The sequence below is a fragment of the Podarcis tiliguerta genome (assembly GCF_965153285.1).
Source record: "Podarcis tiliguerta genome assembly, chromosome: 13".
Classification (NCBI taxonomy): Eukaryota; Metazoa; Chordata; class Lepidosauria; order Squamata; family Lacertidae; genus Podarcis; species Podarcis tiliguerta.
The window spans coordinates 18,994,568-19,019,397 of record NC_139546.1 but is presented as its reverse complement, the minus strand read 5'-3'; the positions used below and the strand labels follow the sequence as shown (position 1 = coordinate 19,019,397).

Below are 24,830 nucleotides of genomic sequence, written 5' to 3'. Positions count from 1 at the left end.
CTCCTCGCCTCTCCTCCCTGTCAAGCGTTTGGCTTTCCAAGAACGCACAATGAGTTTTCCATCATTTGCCGCGCTCCCCTTTCCTGTCCCCCCCCTCCAGTGACAACCCACTCGCAGTTCCCGCCCCTCTTTCCTGAACTTGGCAAGCCAGTGCAGAGATTCTAATTGATCCAACTTGTTATCTGGCCCCAAGGGACATGTTAAGAGAAGAGAAGGAGGGAGGGAGAGAGGAGGAAGACCAAAGGAAACACGCCCAAGGCTATGCACAGCTGGCTAAGTTTGCTTTTAGAAGAGTGGATTGTTTTCTCCATAGAGCACTTTCAGGAGAAATCTGCGAGGTGCGAGAGATACCTTCTTTTTCAGTCTCTTAAGCCTTCCTCCCCGCATTGCCTTCATGCCAACTCCTGAAGGTTCGGAAAGGTCACAAACGTGTGTTGACCTTTCTCAATTTTTTTTTATTCCTTTTTTTTTAAGGAATCTCAAGACCGTATATAACAAGCGCTCTCTTTGCCTGGTCTTATATCTACATCTCTCAAGCCACCGCAACACGCTGCGAGTATTACAACCACAGGGAAGCACAGATTGCAAAATCACAACTCAGCCTCCGCCGCCGCCCCTCTCCCCCGACTTTGGCAAACTGCTCGGTAGAAATGGTTTGGTGCTTACTGTCTTTTGCACTTCTGGAGTTCTTGGTGGCGCAGGGGGGGAAATAGTTTTGCATTCGACAGAAAGAGATGGGGGGGAAGGAAATATGGGGGCAAGTACCACCCCATCCATAGGACTACAATAAAAACTGTCATTTAACATGTATATACTGTGCGAGAGTACATAAGATGCTGTACTTACGGTCTTCTTCGCCTTGACCTTTGGTGAGTAGAGCAGTTGCTGCTATCAAGAGCAGTAACCGGGAATCCACAAAGCTGAACATGTCTAAATATTAGACATGAAGACTCTTTGTATCCTTGGTTCTGCTTTAGTGTCCAGTCATACAGGGATGGTCTGGTTTATGTAGTTCCACTCCAGACCCCAGCAGAAACTTCCTACTGACTCTGTCAAGTTTTTAGCCTCCCTTTTTATACGGTCCAGTGTCCCAGAGGTGGATCCCTTCTTCGCTTGCTTCTGAGTGCTGAGGGGGGGATCTTGGGCCAGCCCCTCAGCCAATCAGAGGAGCCCAGCCTGCCCCCAAGGCGCACACAGACACGCAGACACACACACACACGCACCCACTCCCAAAAAGTGGAGAAGCGAAGCCAAGCCCCTTTCTAACCAATCACAAAAAGAATGGACCCCGCTAGCCTCTCTTCCAGAAAACCAGTGGATCTTCTGGGTTGGCAGTAGATTCTGCAGGAAGAGGGAGGAATGTAATGGGGTATGAATTGAAGGGTGCTCATGCGTTTGTGTATGGATGTATGCGGACTGGGGGAGTTAAAAGAAAAGTGGGAGCAGACTGATTTGAAGAATAGGAGTTACAGGACTGTTAGGAAGAAAAAAAGCTTAATATTAAGAAGCATGCAAGATCAGATAGTAGTGAGATGGAGCTTGCAGGTTTTGCACTACCTAGTAGCGCACCTGTGAAGGTGAGGCACCAGAGGGAGATGTAGAGCAAAGTGTGTATTTGTTTGTCCTTGTTTTTTCTTCTTCTCTAAGTACAGAAAAAGCCAAACTCTGGGGATCTTGCAAACTTCCTCTAAATGCGATCTGATCCTTGCTATGTTGTTGTTTGCTTTAATTTTATTTCTTTCGCCGCCTTGTCCTCTTTCTCGCTGTCCTTTCAAAAACAATTGCCGCTTAATTTCATATACACACCTTTAAAGTGTATATAGTGGCTTGGAGATTGTCCTATTAAAAAAAATATGAGAAGGGAGCTTGGAATGATCTACAAAGGACCAAAAGAAAAGAAGCAAATAGGCAAAACTGCAGGGGAAAGGAATATCTCTGCAACTCCCTCTGCGTTTAGCAGCTCTGCACAGAATTCCCTGACCTTCGAAGTTGCCACTGTTCCTTTTCTACACCATATGCATATGGGGACTCTGTAGGTGAATCGCAGTACACCTGAGATTCTGCGTCAGGAAACATTTGCTTATGACAGCTTGAAAAGAGGAAAGTTCTGGAGTTGGTCTTGTTTACAACCCCAGCGAAGTAAAACATATCTTGCTTGGGAATTCCATAGGAAAAAATTGGTGGGATTTAACTTGCATGCAATGCAGTTACTAATGGAGCAATGAGTTATGATCACAGGTAGTACAGGGTTGCGGTCGGGCGTCTCAAAGTATCAGGGTTTTAGCTTTCCATTTTTGACCACCCTCCCTGTGAAAAACAACAACAGGAAGGCTACCTGTGCATGTGTTTCACTGTGTGATATGGCTTACCTAGTGCCGGTACTCATCAGGAGTAAGTGCCATGCTTTTTAACATTGCTGTTAAAAAGCACTGGGCTTACCTATATTCATGGCTGCCTGTCTGTTAGGATGTGTAACAGAGCAGGGCAGTTTTCACATGTGCACATAGCAGATTGAAACACATTGTTAAAACCATACAAAGTTGTTTTTCCCATTGTAATGTTACCCACGTTCCAAACCGTCCCTTTATTTGTACTGATGTGAATAAGAAAGAAAGAAAGAAAATAAATCACAATATTTCTCTTTCTATCCTAATCTGGAACCTCAGCGAGACTTCCCTAAGAGTATCCCAAACCTTTGATCAATAAAAACGACTCCCTCAAACTTTCCACCACTTATTTCACAAAGGTTTGAATGATCGAACCCATCAAATCCCAGTTGCAAAGATTGCTTTGTTGTTGTGACTCAAATAAAAGCATTCCAGGAAGCTCAGGGAAAAATCCAAAGGCAGATTTCTTATTAGCTAGTATACTCCGTTTCCCTGATGGACCTCAAGGGCATTTTTCTTTTTTTAAAAAAAAGAATGGCAAACTTCCATGACTGTTCGAAAGCGTGAAGAGCCACGTTGGTTGGAAAAAGAAGCAGCATCGTGACAACAGCACACGAGATACGTTGCAGTTTTTAGAAGCTGTAATTACCACTGCATATAAATGTGTGCGTATGCATGCATGTATGTTTAACAGGCCAACCTCTCAACTTCTGGGTTTTAAAATAAGGACCAAGAAGATTCCAAAGGGAAGGCATCCCAAGGCAAACACCATGAGAAAGAGAGCAAACTTTTCCCGGAGAAATAAAAAATGTAGAGAGAAATATCATTGTGTGACTTTATCCTTGGAAGCATGGAGAGGCAGCGGGATTTGAGTTCTGTGCTTCTTTGCAGTTTTAAGGTTTTATATGCATCTATTCCATGAAACAGGAACACTCTGGAATGAGTTAATGCTCCTAATAATCACGATGGCAGCAGAATGGATCTTAGCAGCAGCCGACAAATCTGTCCAATTTCTGCTTATTTTCCTTAAATCCGGTTCGCCATATTTCTGCCCCAGTTTGTGAATTTTTCGTTCAAAATTTCACAACAAATTTTCGCGACGAATCATGAAAAATTGTTAGAGCTTCAGTGCACCTTTCCCCTAATGAATTCACATTGGCAAGCAATTCCACCATGTATAACACAACAGTTGTACGTTACTATGACCAGTATTTGCATTTATATGCACACGCTCTCCAAACATATGCATTTTCGGAGACTGTATTTTGACTGCATTGCAAAATTCAGAGGAAAGCAGATTTTGAAAGGGTGCCTACATTTCGGTTGGCATATTGCTTTGGGAAGTGTGAATTGGGTGGGCTCACAAGGCAAAATGCATGTCTCTCTCCCCACACACAGACATCAGGGAAATCCCATAGAAACATGGCATACAGCAGAAACACAGGGATCAAATCAACCTTTTAAGTTGATCAAAGACAATGGCAAGGAGAGGAGCTTGCTCTGAATCACACTGGGTTGCAGCAGAGCCTGGGAGACCCCAGAGGGTAGACCCCGCCATTTCCTCCTTAGGAATGGGAGGAGACCACCAGCACCTCCTATTTGCCAAGGATCAGAGGTACCGATCAGAAGGTCGGCGGTTCGAATCCCCGTGATGGGGTGAGCTCCCGTTGTTCGGTCCCTGCTCCTGCCAACCTAGCAGTTCGAAAGCACGTCAAAGTACAAGTAGATAAATAGGTACCACTCCGGCGGGAAGGTAAACGGCGTTTCCGTGCGCTGCTCTGGTTCGCCAGAAGCGGCTTAGTCATGCTGGCCACATGACTGGGAAGCTGTACGCCGGCTCCCTCGGCCAATAAAGTGGGATGAGCGCCACAACCCCAGAGTCAGTCACGACTGGACCTAATGGTCAGGGGTCCCTTTACCTTTACCTTTTACTGTAGAGGTGGCACTGGGCAGGGAGGGGGGACTGCCAAGGAGAAGGCAGAAGCACGGTTTGATGCATTCCTCATGAATGGGCCAGCCTGGTCGGGATCCCTTGAACCCACTGTAAACTAGGACGGATCACGGATCAGAATATATTTTAGTGATTGTCAAGGGCAGTGGCTGTGGGAAGTGATCCATGAGAGATAGTCAAGTACAACATTCCTTTTAACGCTAGAGAAGACAAGCAAGGGAATGTTTGGTCCAGCCAGTCGAAACTTCCTGTTCCTCCTGGCTGGAGCATCCTTCCTTTTGCATGTGGTAGAAGGTGGGCGTGGCCTTACCTGTCCAGGTAACAAAAGGACAAGTCACACAGCACACTTCGTCTTTTTTTGACTTCCTTCTTCGTTTGACCAGCTTTCAGCTAGGACTGCTCTGCTAGCTCTCAGCTAGCAGAAGCACTGAGATTATTCCCCCATATGGGGTAGATTCACATGTACATATTTGTAACTAAGTCTGCCTTCTGGAATCCAACTGTGAACTGATGTGAGGAAACTTCTTTTACTGACTTTGAAAAAGATTGTCACGTCTTTGAAAAAGATTGTCACGTCTTTGAAAAAGATTGTCACGTACAATTCAGTCTGAGACAGACTGAATTGTATAATAGTGAGAGGCTCACACGAGCCTGCAGCCAACTATCTGCTGTGCATGTAAAAAGGGGAATGTAACTCTGCTACATAAAGGAACTTTCCAGCGCAAGTTAAGAAGGCTATTAATAAACAATATATCCTCTCCTGCCACCCTGGACATTCCCACAGTGGCTCCCAAATTTGACCCCCTTACCAAAGACCAGGTGAAAATTGCTGAGGGTCTTGGCCATGGGTAGGCAAACTAAGGCCCGGGGGCCGGATCCGGCCCAATTGCCTTCTAAACCTGACCTGCGGACGGTCCAGGAATCAGTGTGTTTTTACATGAGTAGAATGTGTCCTTTTATTTAAAATGCATCTCTGGGTTATTTGTGGGGTATAGGAATTCATTCATTTCCCCTGCCAAAAAAATATAGTCTGCCCCCCCCCCCAAGTCTGAAGGACAGTAGACCGGCCACCTGCTGAAAAAGTTTGCTGACCCCTGGTCTTGGCAGACAGCTTAATGTTTTTCCCCACCTGTGCTTTGCTTGTGCTCTCTCCTTAAGGACCTCCCCTCTTTCCTGCAGCTTCCTTCTTTGCCATGCATAGACCCCCCCCAACTCCTTTCAGGAACATCACCAGCTTCTTTACCCTGCTTGGGACCTTCCCCCACCAAGCCGTCAGCCATGGCTTTGTTCCTCCGAGGAAGGCAGAGCCTCTTACTTCTGCATCTTCCATGGACCACTGGAATGAAACTCATAGACCACTGGTGGTCCACGGACCACACTTTAGAAACCTCCCATCATTGAGCTTCAACCGGTGGAATTGCCACCTGCTTTCAGGTGGATCTGCACCAGCAGTACTGCCACCATTCCCTGTTCTTTTAAAAATGGTTTTCTTTGCTGCTGGTTGTTAAGGAAAGAGTTGAGTGCAAGGGGGGGGGGGGGAGATGCACATTGTCTGCGCAAGAGGATAATACGGCTGCCATTGTGCATCCATGGCTGCACCATGAAAAAAGCATCAGAAAACTGGGGAGAGGAAAGTCAGGGTGGTGAATGAAAAATGATTCTCATGCCATAGATTGCGATTAAAGGAGGATTGCAACTCTGGAAAAGGCCACAAATCTAAATAACGCTCCTAGGCGATGGCTTCAGCTGCATGGGTAGTGAGTATGGTGCCCTGCAGATATTGTTAGACTACAACTCCCATCATCCCTGACTATTGGCCATGCTGGTCGGGGCTAATGGGAGCTACAGTCCAACTACCCTTGCATTGAATGAGGGAGATGGAGCTCTCGTGTGGACTTGTATGCCCTTGATGGTTGCAACTCACATGACCAACTTTCAGGCAATGAAACTGGACGCAGTAGCTTGAGGGCAATGAATAATAATAATAATAATAATAATAATAATAATAAATTTTATTTATTATTTATATCCCGCCCATCTGGCTAGGTTTCTCCAGCCACTCTGGGGAAATGAAGAGTCGTAGCGCCGTGTGCATCCGATGATCTCCCTGGGTCAAAAAGGAGATTTACAGGCTGCCACAGTTGACAGCATTGGCATTGAATGTATGTGGCAAACCCATCCCCATTTCCACCACCTCAAATGCCCAGCCTCGCTACCCTCCGCAGGCGGGCCTTGCTAACGATGATGCTAAAATCGATCGCTTTTTATTCCTCACCCCCTTTGCTCCGTGGAGCACTCCTCTCTTCCAGGTTGCCCTAAAAACAAATAAGTAAAAAAAAAAACATTTCTGCATTTCCACTTTTCAGATCCACGTGTATTCTTCTCGACTCAAAAGGGACACGTCAGAAGTGGAGCCGCAAAACCTTCTGCGCAGGCGCCCTGGCTCTGCCTGGATTTAATAGGCTGCAATTAAATGCACACCAGAGTTCCACCAAAGCAACGAAAGAGACTTCCCTTCAGCAACGCAGATGCAAAAAAAAATCCCGCCGGCTTTGATTGACTGCGGAAACGCACACGTTGCAGGAGACACCTCCTCCTCCCTTCTATCCTGACTGGGGTTTTGGACGCTTAAAAAAGCTGGGTGGTTTCCAGAACGAAGATGTGTCTTTAATTTTTGTTTTCTTGGTTTTTTTTTTTTGTTTTTTTTTTTGCAGCATGACCAAAAAGAAAAGAATCCCATCGTGTGTGTGTGTGTGTGTGTGTGTGTGTGTGTGTGTGTGTGTGAAGAGAGAATGAGAAGGATGAGGGGGGTGAGACTGGGCTAAGAAGGGGGAGAGACGCCACCTCATCACTTGGAGCTCTCAGTTTGGGCTCAGGAATGCGATGGGTTTGCCTGGGGTGGGGGGTGGGTGGAGAGAGGAGAATGCACTTGGAGAGAAAGAGAAAGAAGGAAAAGGAATAGTCATCCTCTCATTAGAAAGGGAGAGAAACAGACAGAGACCGCAATGCAGCGGCTGCTGCTTGCCTTTGTGGCTGGGGTCTCCCCATGAAGACACCTTCTGATGTCTTCTCAATGGCTTCTTCGCAACTGACCCCCATCTATGTACCCCTGCTGCAAAGCCTCCTTGTTGCCTGCAGGTTTCGGTTAGCATTTCATGGAGGGAAACCAGGGGTAGGGGGCTTTTTGACTTTTTTTAATGCCCTGGATTGGCTTGCTTCTGCAAACAAACAAACAAAAAAACCCGCTACTTTGGGACAGCTCTCTACAGGTGGCACTGGGACACCCAGCACAGGGTCCAGGCTATGCTAGTTGCAGTTCCTTTGAAATGCATGTGCACCACAGCCATGGAGTGCTAACAGACTGGGCTGGCGAAAAGCCGATAAACCAAACTGCCCAGGAACGGAGCATTCTGAACAGCAGCACCCCACATTGCCTAGGTTCACCATGGGTCCCATTTTAAGGCTGGCTGATAGCTAAGCTGATGGCTAAGATAGCTACTTAGATTCCGGCCATAAGAGCCAACTCCTAGGAGCCAAGGTCCCTTTGCCCCCCCCCCTAAAATATTTGAGAGGGTGAAGAACCCCTCAAAGTGGATTGGCATTGTCATTCAAACGGTGTGTGTGTGCTGCGTCATGTGATCGAATCTGTGGGGAGGGGCTTGTCTGCCCCTCCCCAAATTTTATTCAAGTTGGCACCCCTGATTCCAGCTAAAAAGCTGCAATGTAGTGCCCACATAGCCCAATGCACGTTAAATAGTAGAAAACCAGAGCAGGTATTTCCCAGTTGATGGGATCACAGTTGTCACTTCTCCTCCATAGCGCTCTGTGTATGTTCAAAGTGCCTCTCAAACAACTTCTGGTGAAATGTGAAGTTTATGCCTCCATAAAGCCCAGCACCCTGGCACAGAGGAAGCCAAACCTCACAAACAGGGGAGTCTTTAGCATATGCGCTGCCTGGCTGCAAAGATCCGCCCAGCACCCCCAAATTTAGTTTAGCCCCCAAATTACCGTATTTTTTGCTCTATAAGATGCACCAGACCATAAGACACACCTAGTTATGTCAGACACCATGCTTACGCCTTATCTCTTGTTTACGAAAGAAGGGAGGGGAAAGAAGCAAACATTTTTATTTGCTCAATTATTTACAATACACTTATACTCGTTGAGTCTGACAAGCGCCACCGTTGTGAATGACAAGCGCTGCTGCTGGTGCGGCGCATCTTTGGTAAATGAGCGCACAAAGTCAAAAGTCCTTTAGTGAAACAGCAGGTTTACATTTACGTAATACAGTCATACCTCAGGTTACAGACACTTCAGGTTGTGCGTTTTCGGGTTGCGCGCTGCGCCGAACCCAGAAGTACCGGAATAGGTTATTTCCGGGTTTCAGTGCTTGTGCATGCACAGAAGCGCTAAATCATGCTTTGCACATGCGCAGGCTTGCCGAATCATGACCCGCATGTGCGCAGACACAGCGCTGCAGGTTGCAAACGTGCCTCCTGCACGGATCATGGTCGCAACCTGAGCGTCCACTGTACCTAGGTATATATGTATTTTGTTTTTCTAGCTTGATCAAAATTAATTATTATTTCATAACAGGTAGGTAGTTAAGAGCTTAGGCAGCTTCAGCAGCAGGTGCCTGGTGCCCCCCAGAATTCGGCGCCTGGGTGCCCCTCACCCCTTGTACCCCCGGTAAAGTCGGCCCTGCTCACAAATGAGGCATATGGAAGTTGCGCTCCTCTTAAGTGTCCCGCAGCAGCCAAGAATATGTAAAAGCTCCATTTCCTAAAGTCGTTTTTACGCAGTGTGGTGTAGTGGGTAGAGTTTTCATGGCAATAATGGGGGGGTAGAAGAGAATCATAGAATTGTAGAATTCATCTGCAATGCAGGGATCTCAGCTAAAGCATCCATGACAGATGGCCATCCAACCTCTGCTTATAAACCTCCAAGGAAGAGGAGTCCACCACCTTCTGATGGAGACATTTCTACTGTCAAACAGCTCTTACTGTCGGAAAGTTCTTCTCCTTTCTAGTAACTTGAATCCGTTGGTTTGTGTCCTACTCTCTGGAGCCGGAGGAAACAAGCTTGCTCCATTCTGCATGTGACAGCTCTTTAGAGATTTGAATATGTGTATCATATGTCAACCCAATCTCCTCTTTACCAGGCTAAACATATCCGTTTTCCTCAATGGTGCCTCATAAGGCTTGGTTTCCAAAACCCTTGATCTTCTCTCCCCCCCTCCCCTTTTATGAAGATCACCCGCTCTGAGACCCCACAGCTATTTTTCCCCTGGCCTCCTCACTGGCCCAAGTAGGACCAATTCAGCCAGCTAGCCCTGGGGATTATCTAATTGATTTTTGAATTTTATTGTTATTTATGTTTTTATACTGTATTTTATGTTGTTTTTATAATTAAGTGTTTTAAAGTGTTTTAAATGTATTGGTAGCCATCCTGAGTCCGGTTTTTGAACCGGGAAGGGTGGGGTATAAATAAATTTTAATAATAATAATAATAATAATAATAATAATAATAATAATAATAATATTCTTGGTCGCCCTCCTCTGCACACGTTGCAGCTTGAGAACATCCTTCTCAAATTGTAAACACTGTGAAGCAGGTTTCCGATTTTTCCGGTCATTTTAGCTATTTCAGCATAGTCTATCAACTTCATCTGCCGTTCTTCTCTGATAGGAGAACACAACTTTTCCATCCTTGTGTTCCTCAGGTCTGTTTTTTGAAAGAAAGAAAGAAAGAAAGAAAGAAAGAAAGAAAGAAAGAAAGAAAGAAAGAAAGAAAAGAAAATGCACTCTTCTGTGCTCCTCACTTTCTTGACCACTGAGAAGCCCAGGATTTAATTTCCTTTGGATAAGACATATCTGTTTGTTTACAAATATGCGAGGAGAGCATTTGGGAACAGGGAAGGAAGCATGGACTTCTCAGCCAGCTCCCAATGCTTTCCAGCTCTGACTGACTTGCTTCTCTCCATCCCTTCCTCTGCTCTTATAATGTCACATTCCAGGGGTGGAGAGGGGAGAGTTTAAGGCCATTAAGGCCCATTGAAGTCCTTCTGTTAACATTCCTGATAACCCATCATCTTTTCTTGGCAAAAATCACAGTGATAAACTTATTTGTGTTAATTGAGGCAGCCCAAACTTGTAACGTCTTATATGTGTACTTGTTTACATTTCTGCCCATTCTCTTAGGTACTGAATATATTGTTGTTGTTATTAGTATTTATTCTTTTAAATATTTAGATATATGAAAGATGTGCCTTGTGGACACATGGAAGATACTCAAGAGTTATAAATAGGAAATCTTTGTGCTTCTGCTGATAGGAAATAATGAACCAGGAGGTTCTGTAAAGGAAAAGTAGAGCTGCGTGTCATCAGCATATTGCAGGTGGCGCTGGGGTCTAAACCACTGAGCCTCTTGGGCTTGCCAATCAGAAGGTCAGCGGTTCGAATCCCCGTGACGAGGTGAGCTCCTGTTGTTCTGTCCCTGCTCCTGCCAACCTAGCAGTTCGAAAGCACACCAGTGCAAGTAGATAAATAGGTCCTGCTGCAGCGGGAAGATAAACGGCATTTCCGTGCACTCTGGTTTCCGTCACAGTGTCCTGTTGTGCCAGAAGCACTTTAGTCTTGCTGGCCACATGACCCAGAAAGCTGTCTGTGGACAAACGCCGGCTCCCTCGGCCTGAAAGCAAGATGAGCCCCGCAATCCCATAGTCGCCTTTGACTGGACATAACTGCCCAGGAGCCCTTTACCTTTTACCTTTACTTCTATATTGGTGACAATGTACTCCAGTGCAGGAATCTTTTGCCCAATGTGGGGCTCGAACTCAAAACCCTGGGCTTAAGAGTTTCATGCTCTATCAGCTGAGCTATACCTTGAATATTGGACAAGCTAACCAATGTTTTTTGTTTCATGTATATTTACCCTTGGGGAAAGCCCCCCTCATCACTGGTCATTGCTGGCAAGATTCTCCATCACATTCTTCCAAGTTCCTTGGGCAGATCTGGCAATAGGAAGGAGATCTGGCTACATTAAATGCTTAGAGTGCATTGCCATAAGCTGGGAGGGTGGGGGTTCATTTAATAACAGGTGCTGGAAGAGACTCTTGAGAGTCCCATGGACTGCAAGAAGATCAAACCTCTCCATTCTTAAGGAAATCAGCCCTGAGTGCTCACTGGAAGGACAGATCCTGAAGCTGAGGCTCCAATACTTTGGCCACCTCATGAGAAGACTCGACTCCCTGGAAAAGACCCTGATGTTGGGAAAGATGGGGGGGGCACAAGGAGAAGGGGACGACAGAGGACAAGATGGCTGGACAGTGTTCTCGAAGCTACCAGCATGAGTTTGACCAAACTGTGGGAGGCAGTGGAAGACCTGGCATGCTCTGGTCCATGGGATCACGAAGAGTCAGACATGACTAAACAACTAAACAACAACAACAAGGAAAGCCAATTGGCATCAGGACCAGAGCCCATGGAGAACGTGATTTCCCCACAAAAGTCACCTTCCTCCACAGCAATCAGACTTACCTTTCAAAAGCTCCCAATGGTACACAAAACAACAGAAAAATTGGCATGGAACCACAGAGAAAGAAAATTGTTTTGACCTGGGACCTGAAACTTACTTGGTGCCAGGTAGATGTCTCTGGGCAGAGTATTCCATAATGAGGTTACCAGCACAGAAATGGCTCTGTTCCCAGTTCCCACTTTCCCATACAACAGAGATGGAGCACCCAGAGAACAGCCCCCTCAATATGATCTTAAGAGCCAAGCAGACATTTTGTACATGTGTAGGCCTCCTTCATGCTAGTGTTGAACGTGCCAGGTTGTGGCTAGCGGGCACATCAGTGCTGGCTGCAGAGCTAACACGTCAGTGTTAATTTCAGACAATTTATATATCACTTGACTGTAGGGGGTAAAACCTCACAAACTGGTTTTGCAACGAATATAAAACAACCCATATGGTTCACTTAACTTTATCAGTGTTCCACCACTGCCTCATGACTGCTTCCGCTGTGTGGAGTTTTCTCTTTTAATCTTGGCTCTTTCCAGTGTTAATTTTCCTGGAAATAACTTGGCTCTTCCCACTATTAACTGGACTAGGTTTTATTGTTAATTTTTGTTCTGTTGCGGATTGGTATTTTTATAAATGAAAGAAATATATTTTATTTGTGATTTTTACAAAATACAAAGGCAGAGTCAACAATGTCAACAAGGTATGCTTCCACGAGGACTGAGGCATTGCTAGTCTGATGCATCGCACCATAGCATGGCATGTGTCGAGAGAGCTGTGGTTTTCCAGTCCATCATGTTCCCAGACATTAGAAACAGGGCTGGATTTAAGTTTGATGAGGCCCTAAGCTACTGAGGTGAGATGCAAGTGGAGCTGTGGGTTAAACCACAGAGCCTAGGACTTGCTGATCAGAAGGTCGGCGGTTCGAATCCCCGCAACGGGGTGAGCTCCTGTTGCTCGGTCCCTGCTCCTGCTAACCTAGCAGTTCGAAAGTATGTCAAAGTGCAAGTAGATAAATAGGTACCGCTCCGGCGGGAAGGTAAATGGCGTTTCCGTGCACTGCTCTGGTTCGCCAGAAGCGGCTTAGTCATGCTGGCCACATGACCCAGAAGCTGTACACCAGCTCCCTTGGCCAATAAAGCAAGATGAGTGCCGGAACCCCAGAGTTGGCCACGACTGGACCTTTACATTTAAGCTACTGAGGGTAATGGGGCCCTTTATATGTCCAGCTGTCCTTTGTCAACAACAAATTGTCACTTTTTTTGTCTTGAATATATGCTATATGGTAATTTATGGACCTAATAGTTACCTAAAGCCATTTGCACATGCAGAATGTAGGCAACCTATATATAGAAATGAGCAAACCAGTAGTATTTTAGGGAGCAGGCAAGCAGGTTACTTACATCATTGGAGCCTCAACAACACAAAACACTTATGCAATACGTAGGTTTTATTTGATTTGTTTTTTATCTGAAATTTTGGAAATGTACATCCAGTTTTGTTTTCTTTAATTTTGGGGGGGGACCCCAAGAGAGTGTGGCCCTAAGCTATAGCTTGTTTAGCTTATACGTAAATCCAGCACTGGTTAGAAAACCAGACCATTCCTGTCCCATCCTCTTGCTTTTCTCTGTTGGTTCATCTTCTGCTCTGCTGAAAGCCTTTGGTGTTCTGGAGGTGAAAAGATGAGGAACAGGTAAAATGGTAAAGGTAAAGGACCCCTGGGCAGTTAAGTCCATTCAAAGGCGACTATGGGATTGCGGCGCTCATCTTGCTTTCCGGCTGAGGGAGCTGGCGTTTGTCCACAGACAGCTATCCAGGTCATGTGGCCAGCATGACTAAACCACTTCTGGCACAACGGGACACCATGACGGAAACCAGAGCGCACGGTAATGCTGTTTACCTTCCTGCCATAGTGGTACCTATTTATCTACTTGCACTGGCGTGCTTTCGAACTGCTAGGTTGGCAGGAGCTGGGACAGAGGAACGGGAGCTCACTCTGTTGCGGGGATTTGAACCACCAACCTTCTGATCGGCAAGCTCAAGACGTTCAGTGGTTTAGACCACAGTGCCACCCGTGTCCAATGAATATATTTAGAATGGGGAAAGGGACCTCCCACCTCCCACCTATGTTCACTAGATCATCCATGGGGGGCTCCTCGCAGAATGAATGTAGGTCTTCCCTGTACCCATTCATTATACAACTGAACATATGGCGAGAGCTCGCATTTCAGGGCCAAGGCAACACTCCTGAGGAAACCCTTAAAATCTGGGTTGCTCCAGCCATCGCTGTCTCTGACAGGGCCACTTGTGTGAGTTACAGCCAGGCTTGCATTTCTACGACTCGGCCTGGGGCGGGGGGGGGGGGGCGGGAAGAGAGAGAAAGGGACGAACGAAACTGGGTTAGTTGAATTCGTCTCGCAAAGAAGGAAACGTTTGCAGAGATATGAAGGGTTTCCAAGTGGCAACAGAACGGAGCGCTGGAGATATATATATTTTTCCTAGCGCGAAAGGAGGGAGGGGGGAGGGGAGAAAGTTGCTTTAATGCAACCCATGTGTTCTGCAGTGTTGAATCCAGTTAACAGATCCCAGATGCCCTTTATCTGCTCCAGTTTTGTCTTCAGGGAGAAAGAGTGGCGCAGGGGAAAACACATCCCAGAGTTGCCTCTGACTGAGTTTGTTCAGAGCTTGTGTCTCTCCTTGCCCTGGCAGGCTGGCCCAGCAACCTGTCTCATGGGGGGGGGGTGTCCCACTGACAGTCAAAATTAGTTAGCTTTGACCACTTGTGGGAGGGCATCCCCACACTGCCAGGGGTCCCGTGGAGATGTTATAGAGACTGGCATATCCTCCAACATTTCTCTGATGAAAATAGGGTCGTCCTATTCCGTCATCATCATAATTTTATTATTTATACCCCACTCACTTGACTGGGTTGCCCCAGCCACTCTGGGTGGCTTCCAACATATGTAAAAAAAATCGAGAAAACATTAAACATTTAAAAACATCACTATACGGGGCTGTCTTCAGATGTCTTCTAAAAGTTGTATAGTCACTTTCCGTATTTTTCGCTCTCTAAGACGCACCAGACCATAAGACGCACCTAGTTTTTGGAGGAGGAAAACAAGAAAAAATATATTCTGAATCTCAGAAGCCAGAACAGCAAGAGGGATCGCTGTGCAGCGAAAGCAGCGATCCCTCTTGCTGTTCTGGCTTCTGGGATAGCTGCGCAGCCTGCATTCGCTCCGTAAGATGCACACACATTTCCCCTTACCTTTTAGGAGGGAAAAAGTGAGTCTTATAGAGCAAAAAATACGGTATCTCCTTGGCTCAAGGGGTCATGTAACTCCAAACCCTCCAACATTTCTCCGATGAAAACAGGGACGTCCTAAGGAAAAGCGGGACATTCCGGGATCAATCAGAAACTGGGACGGCTTCTGTAAATCTGGGACTGTCCCTGGAAAATAGGGACACTTGGAGGGTCTGTTAAATGGCTCAGGAACGTAGCACTTCAAGGACCACTTTTGTGGTGGATCCCTGCTTATAGAATGCTCTCCCCAGGGAGGCTCACCTAGTGCCTTCATTACATATCTTTTGGTGCCATGCAAAAACATTCCTGTTCTCCCAAGCTTTTGGCTAATGAAATGATTGGTAGCCTTTAAAACTGGGGGCGGGGGATTGTTTTGTTATTACGCCTTGCATTTTTGTGCTTTTATATTGCAAACTGCCCCGTGATCCTCAGATGAAGGGCAGTGTATAAATTTAATAAATAACTGAATAATTCCAGAACATCCCATGACTGAGCCCTGAAACATCCTGCTGATGCCCATCTTCAGATTAAAACCTTTGCCCATCCTGCAATTCTCTGTCCCAAAGCAGGTCAGCCGAAATCCCCTCCCCGGCCACCTCTATCTGCTGACTGTCTCTTTCTTGTGATCCCTCCCGTTCAGTAGGAGGTTTGACCACAGGGCTACATGGATGGCAACGCCCGGTCTATTATGGTCCCTACCGCCAGGCCACCATACAATCGTCCTCTCTCTTCCTCCTTAATTGTGGCTGGCCCGGTGATACCCGGCAATCAGTCATGCAGGGTTCAGAAGCTATTTCCAGCTCCTAATTGAAATCTTGCTTGCAAAAATGCCACAAGGCCCATTAGCAAAGACCTAAAAGAGAGCCTTGGAGGAGACAGGGCAGAGAGGAAATGTTTTTTTCAAATACAGGACTCTCTGGGATGGGTTGCATTACAAGAGTAGAAGGAGGGGAATCTGTGTGTGTTGTGTGTGTGAATGTCTATAGAGTGGAGAAGAGAGGTGAGGTATTTCTGAAAACACACATCACAGTGATATTTTTCTCTAAAATCGTAAAGAACTGATCAAGTCTGCATATTAGTCTGCGGCAGTTTGAAGCAGGTCAGTTTGCAATGGGATTTACAAAGCAAGAAATTCCTCAGGCATCGCTGCGCCCAGGTTTAATTTGAGACAGAGTTCTGTGCTGCACTTCCGAGCATAGGCTAAGGGGCCTTCTCACTGCTGAATCAAGGGGCAACCATGGCAGAACCAAGTCGTACCCTCCAATATTTCTCCGATGAAAATAGGGGTGTCCTATTCCGTAATGATTTTTTTATTTATACCCAGCTCATCTGACTGCGTTGCCCCAGCCACTCTGGTGGCGTCCAACATATATGTGACGCGGCAGCTAAAAAAGCCAATGCAATTCTGGGCTGCATCAATAGGAGTATAGCATCTAGATCAAGGGAAGTTATAGTGCCACTGTATTCTGCTCTGGTCAGACCTCACCTGGAGTACTGTGTCCAGTTCTGGGCACCACAGTTCAAGAAGGACACTGACAAACTGAAACGTGTCCAGAGGAGGGCAACCAAAATGGTCAAAGGCCTGGAAACGATGCCTTATGAGGAACAGCTAAGGGAGCTGGGCATGTTTAGCCTGGAGAAGAGGAGGTTAAGGGGTGATATGATAGCCATGTTCAAATATATAAAAGGACGTCACATAGAGGAGGGAGAAAGGTTGTTTTCTGCTGCTCCAGAGAAGCGGACACGGAGCAAGGGATCCAAACTACAAGAAAGAAGATTCCACCTAAACATTAGGAAGAACTTCCTGACAGTAAGAGCTGTTCGACAGTGGAATTTGCTGCCAAGGAGTGTGATGGAGTCTCCTTCTTTGGAGGTCTTTAAGCAGAGGCTTGACAACCATATGTCAGGAGTGCTCTGATGTTGTTTCCTGCTTGGCAGGGGGTTGGACTCGATGGCCCTTGTGGTCTCTTCCAACTCTATGATTCTATGATTCTATGATATAAAAACATAATAAAACATTAAACATTAAAAAACTTCCCTACATGCCTTCAGGTGTCATCTAAAGGTTATCTCCATGGCTCAGGGGCTCGAATAACTCCATAACCACCAACATTTCTTTGATTAAAATAGGGATGTCTTAAGAAAAAGCAGGATATTCCAGGATCTAATCAGAAACTAGGACAGCTTCTGTAAATCCCTGGATAATAGGGGCATGTGGGGGGTCTGCAATGCGGAATGCTCCCATGCAGGGTTTCAGCCAGCCGTGCCCTGTTTCAGCATACTCCATTCCATCCCTTCCCCTTCTGCCAATCATTCCCCCCCCCCTGTTTTATTCTCCATTAGTCACTCAGCACATGCTCATTGGTCCTCCCCTTTTAGAGAAGCCCTCCAGGTGACCCACTGATCAATGAGGAGGATCACCTTTGCTTCCTGGAGCCAGCCCCATTCTGGGAGGACTCCAGCCACAGGTGCTTGTTTTCATTGAGTGTTCAACTAACCACTTGTGGCTTGAACTGAGAAGACAAAAGAGTGGAGTAAACAGACAAATCAAGTTATTTTTTTCAAAAAAAAAAAAATTTTAGGGATACAGTGGTACCTCTGGTTATGAACTTAATTTGTTCTGGAGGTCTGTTCTTAACCTGAAACTGTTCTTAACCTGAGGTACCACTTTAGCTAATGGGGCCTCCCGCTGCCGCCGCCACGCAATTTCTGTCCTCATCCTGAGGTAATGTTCTTAACCCGAGGTACTACTTCCAGGTTAGCGGAGTCTGTAATCCGAAGTGTTTGTAACTCGAAGTGTTGGTAATCCGAGGTACCACTGTACTTTCATTTTCCTACTCATATTGAAATACTGCCCCTCAATGAGGCCAAACTTAGATTCACAAACTGTATAGGGGTATGCGTACTCCTGCGTCCCCCCAGAAAAAAAAGCACTGGACAAATCAACCGGAGAATGCAACCTGGTCCTAGACAGGCTGTTGCTCAGAGCTCATTCTTGTGTAGTGGAGGCCGCATTGCCATGGCAACCCCTAGTTGGTTCATGGGCTGAGGGAGGCCCCCAATTGATGCACTAGCTCAGGAAAACCATCCACGTGGAAAAGCAGGTGAGCCGCGAGACAGGTTTGGGCAGAAAACACGTCAAGGCTAGCGCCTTCCAGTTCAGAAAGTGAAGGAGCTGCCTGAAATCTGTGAGCTAAGCTCAAAGCTCTACTTCCCGAATTAGCAGTAGTGTGGAGCGACGTTGCCTAAAAGACCTAGGAAGCTGGTACCTTCTACCTTACAAATCCCAGATTTGTAGGAGCTTGCAAGGGCTAAATAAGAGGGGGAAAACACTCGTGTGAATGCTCAGGTGCTCTGTCATTGAACTATAAAGCATTCCCTAGGAAGAGGATCCTGTCTTATTTTTAATATTATTTACACCTTACGTTGCTTTTTACCATTTTAATGTAATTATTTTATATTTCCCACTGTTTCTTAATCATTTTAAATTGTTTTTAATTCTAAATTTAATATTGTACTTAATGTATTATCTTGTCTTTTATGTGCTCTGTTTCTTCCTACCTTCTCTACTGGTTATTGACTGAAATAAATACAGTGGTATCTCGGTTTTCGAACATAATCTGTTCTGGAAGACTGTTCGAGTTCCAAAATGTTCGAAAACTGAAGCATTTACTTATGGAATACTCAATACAGAAACTGCATGGCACGTTCGACTTCCGAAAAGTGTTCAACAACCGAAGCAGTTATTTCCGGGTTTTCGGTGTTCAAAAACTGAAACGTTCAATGTTACAGGCTTTGTAAATTAATTTAAAGGCCCTTAGTTTGGCTTGGTAAAATATGGGCAGTTAAAAGTTCTTTCCTTATTCCTGATTGGACTCAAACATCTGGATGGCAACAGGTGGCCCATCCATCATCATCATCATCAACATTTGTTTACCGTCCTTCACTCAAAGGTTCCAGGGCAGTTCACAACCGAAAAATAGAAAACGAAACTACAAAATACAGTGGTACCTCGGTTTTCGAACTTAATCTGTTCCGGAAGACCGTTCAAGTTACGAAACGTTCGAAAACTGAGGCACAAAGAGCGGTGTTAAATGTTCGGAAAAAGTCAGAAGCGCAAGGCAGTATAAGTTCCTCAACTAAGTTTATTCAACATTTGTCAGTGAAAACAGCTCACCCATAGGAACACAAGAACCAAACTGACTGGACAACATGATAATACAGTGGTGCCTCGCAAGACGAAAAGAATCCGTTCCGTGAGTCTCTTTGTCTAGCGGTTTTTTCGTCTTGCAAAGCAAGCCCATTAGCGGATTAGCGCTATTAGCGGTTTAGCGGCTATTAGTGGCTATTAAAGGCTTAAGGGATTAGCGGATTAGCTGCTAAAAGGCTATTAGCAGCTTAGTGCCTTAGAAAAAGGGGATAGGGAGTGAAAAAAAACCCCAGGAATCGCAAGATATTTTCGTCTTGCGAAGCAAGCCCATAGCAAATTCGTCCTGCGAAGCACCTCCAAAACGGAAAACCCTTTCATCTAGCGGGTTTTCCGTCTTGCGAGGCATTCGTCTTGCGGGGCACCACTGTAATGCCAAGCATGAATTGACCGTTGGCAGTTGACAGTTGAAAGGAGCATGCGCTTACTTGCCATTAGAACGTTCATCTACCAACGCTGCTACGATTGGTTAGATACGCTCCTTGTAACATAAAATGTGTTAAAACCAATACATAACACTCCTTCCCCTACTTCCTAACAGAAGGAACAAACATAGTCATCAAGGTTTGCCAGCCTGTTCCACTCCTGCTGGGACCGTCGCGGTTCCTGTGCCCGAGTGGGTGACCCAGGAGGTTCCTCCGGTACCCGCAGTCTGAGTGGAGCGGTCAACAAGGCCGGCTCCGAAGGGGTCACTGCCAATGGAGCCACTGAGGATTCTGGCCTGAAGTAGCCCTGCTGGGGTAACTCAGTCACCGGCAACCTGTCTGGTTCCCACCCTGGCCTTGGCACAGAATCTCCCGAAGTACCCATTTCTCTGTTCTCTGGTTCCACTCGAAGTTCCGTGTTCATGTTCCTGGCTCTGATCTGGTCGAGGTGTCTCTTCCAAACTTGTCCAGCCCTACCTCGTAGGAAACCAGACCTGTACAGCGGGCAATGATACCTGCGACCCAACCCTGTCGGGGCCCATAGTTTCAGACGTACACAGTGTCCCCTGGGGAACACAAGAACCAAACTGACTGGACAACATGAAAGTAATGCCAAGCATGAACTGACCGTTGACAGTTGAAAGAGCATGAGCTTACTTGCCATTAGAACGTTTGTCTACTAATGTTTCTATGATTGGTTAGAATGCGCCTTGTGTGGCGCCAGTGTGAGAGCCAGTGTGGTGCAGTGGTTAAGAGCGGTGGACTCGTAATCTGGTGAACCGGGTTCGCTTCCCCGCTCCTCCACATGCAGCTGCTGGGGAAGTGGGGTAGAAAAGGCTGAGAGGTGAGCAGGGAAATGGGGGACCACCTCACCCCTTTAGACCAGAGGCAACAGCTAGATATGGCTGAGGTGACAAAGTGGAATCATTGACGTTTTTCACAGTGCCCCCAATATATACAGACCCTCCAAGTGTCCCTATTTTCTAGGGATGTCTGTGATTTAGAGAACCCATTCCAGTTTCTGATTTGATCCCGGAATGTCTCGCTTTTCCTTAGGCTGTCCCTATTTTCATAGGAGAAATGTTGAAGGGTATGGTGTTATCCAACCCCCGAGCCATCTGAAGGCGATCCTGTATAGGGAAGTTTTTTTTAATGTTTAATGTTTTGTTATGTTTTTATATACGTCAGAAGCTGCCCAGAGTGCTGGGGCAACCCAATAAGATGTGTGGTGTATAAATAGTAAAATTATCATTATGGAATGGGACGTCCCTATTTTCATCGGAGAAATGTTGGAGGGTATGATATATGGCATACTTCTCGGTACTATAGGAAATCAAAACGATGGCTTCCTGAACAGGAGTCTGAGTGCAGCCATTTTAATTTCCCACAATCCCCCAGAATGTGACATTCCAGTGATGCATCCCAGACCCAACCACTTGGGACCAATTGGAGTGCTGGAATATGCCCACATGACCCCACCCAGCAGGCTCATGATGCAAATGGGATGCCGTAGCTCCGAGTGGGAGAGGAAAGAATGTGTGATTCAGCCCACAATGTATATCGGCATCTGCATGGAATGCTGTGTCATAACCTTAAGTTATGGGTGCAATGGAAAAGCGTACCATGGGAAACAGGAGCTTTGGCCTAGATAAAAGCTTGAACCAGGCCCACATTTCAACATTGCGGGGGTCAACTTTCCTCCCTCCCTCCCACCAGACCCACTGATCTGGATCACAGTGGGACTGCTGGCAGATCTGTTACTTCACATATTCTAGGCCTCAGCTCTGGCACTGAAAAAGTAGCCAGGATTGGAAAAGCTCTGGAATGTGGGCTGAGCTTGGAGGCGGTCAGTTGCCATCTTGACATAAGCCACAGCATCCCAAGAGTGGCCACTGCATTTAAAGAGCCAACTTGTATGGGTATGCCATACAAAACCTCCCTTTTTTTAAAAAAGTGAAACATATCAGCCCTCGGTGCTCAGAACAGGCAGGTTTTTGTTAGAGCAGGGTTTCCCAAACTTAGGTCTCCCGCTGTTTTTGGACTACAACTCCCAGCATCCCTGACCACTGGTCCTGCTAGCTAGGGATAATGGGAGTTGTAGTCCAAAAACAGCTGGAGGGCCAAATTTTGGAAGCACTGGGTTAGAGTGCTAGCCTGGGACCTGTGACACCAAGGATCAAAGATCCACTGACCCCAAATCTCGCCGGGTGATCTTGAGGCATTTGCTGTCTCACAATAACCTACACCACAGGGTTACTGTGAGGATTTTTTAAAATTTTAAACATTTTACAGTGGTACCTCGGGTTACATATGCTTCAAGTTACATACGCTTCAGGTTACAGACTCCGCTAACCCAGAAATAGTGCTTCAGGTTAAGAACTTTGCTTCAGTATGAGAACAGAAATTGTGCTTCGGTGGTGCGGCGGCAGCAGGAAGCCCCATTAGCTAAAGTGGTGCTTCAGGTTAAGAACAGTTTCAGGTTAAGAACGGACCTCCGGAACAAATTAAGTACTTAACCTGAGGTACCACTGTATTATAAATATCAATACATTACAAAACAATATAGAATATACATTACAAAACATTACATTACATATTTTACACACAAAACATACAACACATATCTCACCTTCACCACCCCTTCTACCTACCTACCAACCAAGACGCAAACATACTATGAGGATTAAATGGTGAGGGGCAGGAAACCTATATTCTACCTTAGAGGAAAGATGGAATAGACATCTAATAAATGATTAAATAAAAATAAATATTTATCATTGTTGCTCCCTCTACTCAACCCTGCCTCTAATGGGCCCTCAGTTTTTACTTAAGCCAGAGTGCTTTTCTGCTATAGCAGTTCAATAGATAAAATTCTTGCACCTAGGAAAGGAGACTGCTCCCACTTGCAAGTTTTCCCCTGGTGATGGTTCATGGGCTGCATCCAGAAAGCATGTACTAAGAGCTAGTTTCAGCACCTGCCATCCCCGGATAGCTGCTTTGGCAATGTTTGGAGGGTCGTGGCAATGCCAGCTCCAGTTTGGCTATACCTACCTGCCTGCTGCCCTTGGCTCTGCATTTCCCTAGCAGTGGGCCACACAGTGCCCAATGCCCAAGAGTTGGGGCAGGCAGCTCACAGCCACCTGGTGCAAGACACTGATGCCGTGCCTGCCCATTGCTGCAAGTAAGCCCCACTGGAAGCGGGTCCATAGATGCTGGAGCCACAAGGAAGAAGGGGAAGTCAGTGTGCTGCAGGCGCAGCGATGGAGCCAATCTACTTGCCCAAATCTGTGCCTGCGTCAAGCCGGCCTTCCTGCCAATTTGGTGGAGGTGGATAGCTCAGTTGGTTAGAGCGCGAAGCCAAGGTTGCAGGTTCAATCCCTGTAAGGGTCAGCTGCATATTCCTGCATTGCAGGGGGTTGGACTAGATGATCCTCAGGGTCCCTTCCATATCTATGATTCTATGAGACCCCCTCACCCCTTGATAACCGACAGCAGCCCCGGTGTGGGAAGCCAGATAATCAGTGCTGCTGCACCCTGCCTTGCCAACCGCTCCTGAGCGCCATCCTCTGGACAGTCATGAGCAGGCAAGTGGGCACTAGCACAGGGGTCAGGAAACTTTTTCAGCAGGGGGCCGGTCCACTGTCCCTCAGACCTTGTGGGGGGGTGGACTATATTTTGAAGGGGGGGGGGATGAACGAATTCCTATTCCCCACAAATAACCCAGAGATGCATTTTAAATAAAAGGACGCATTCTACTCATGTAAAAACATGCTGATTCCCAGGCCGTCCGCAGGCCGGATTAAGAAAGCGATTGGGCCTGATCCAGCCCCCGGGCCTTAGTTTGCCTGTCCGTGCTGACTAGCAGGTGGCAGGCTGAGCTTGCTAGGGAAGGGCCCCATTCACTCTGATGGACCATCCTCTGTTGGCTGCACCTTCAACCTGAACCTAGCAGGGATATGGGCAGGGATAGGACTTCTGGAGCGAACCAGTGGCAGTTCTGCACTCAGGAGCTGAGATGCTATTTGATTGTCAGCTTCTTCCTCAGCATTCTTCGCCTCTAGGTCTGGAGATTCAATATGGAAAAACTGATGAAACAGCTGCGGAGAACGTTTTCCACTTTGGGCATATTCTTCATACTCTCTCTTTTTTTCAAAAATGCAAAGCCTGCTGCCAGTGACTTTGAAGACAGTGAAATTTGCAGAGGAAGTTGAGGAGCAGCGGGGACTTGCTATAAGCAGGAATGAACACATGATAAATCCATAATGGCTAGTATTTGGCCGTAAGGAAACAAAAGAAAAGTCTTGCTCACGTCAGCGCTTCTTTACCTAGAACAGGAATGGCAGAAGGTACAGCATATATCTGCTGCTAGATATCCGGATGAGTTGCAGTAGCTTGGCAAGTGTTTCTGACTTTAAATTGTCAACAACAAAAGACTCTCCACCGCCCCACTCCAAAGTGCCGTATTTTTCTGTCTATAAGATGCTCCCATGTATAAGACAACCCCTATTTTGGGGGGCTACGGTTTAAGAAAATGGGGGAAGATCTATCCGTGTATAAGACCCCCCCTAAAAAATTGGACATTATTTTTTAGGGAAAAAACCTAGTCTTATACACGGAAAAATATGGTACGCTGTTATAATCCCTGACGTGTTGTAACATGGTCGCATGTTTGTGTTTACAGAACATCTCAAGTATATGATTCCTGATACCAGAAATCTACAGGGTCATATATACCAAAACTGTCCAAATCCCCTCCTATACCAGAAATCTATAACACAGAGGAAAGACACACAAAAGTAACTTTAATTTTGAAAAGAAGAGTAGGTTGCCATCTCCCAGGGAAATCTGAAGATGTGCGGACGACCATGGTTTTGAAGACTTTACAAGGCAGTTAGGCAAACCTATCTTTGTGTCCATCTATTAGTTTTAAAATTTATTCCAAACACAGAATGCTGGGTTTCCATTGTAGAATTTGGATTGCAGAATTTAGCACACGCACGCACACACAGACACACGAAGGCCTGGCAGAAACGAA

At 46.2% G+C, this 24,830-nt stretch overlaps 1 protein-coding gene and 1 long non-coding RNA gene across 3 annotated transcripts in view; one reads left to right on the top strand and one right to left on the bottom strand.

The window, feature by feature from the left end:
- The window catches only part of COL1A1 (collagen type I alpha 1 chain), a 44,828-nt gene extending 43,626 nt beyond the window's left edge, over positions 1–1,202 (bottom strand). For both annotated transcript variants that reach the window (XM_083408374.1, XM_083408375.1), the window contains exon 1: positions 847–1,202. In XM_083408374.1, coding sequence (XP_083264500.1) covers positions 847–928 — 82 coding nt within the window. In that variant the 5' untranslated portion in view covers positions 929–1,202. The remainder of the gene's footprint in view (positions 1–846) is intronic.
- LOC310661894 overlaps positions 1–6,996 on the top strand; it is a 54,459-nt gene extending 47,463 nt beyond the window's left edge. Inside the window, exon 4 of the long non-coding RNA XR_014504151.1 lies at positions 6,705–6,996. This is a non-coding gene — a long non-coding RNA (uncharacterized lncRNA). The remainder of the gene's footprint in view (positions 1–6,704) is intronic.
- The last annotated feature ends 17,834 nt before the right edge of the window (positions 6,997–24,830 follow it).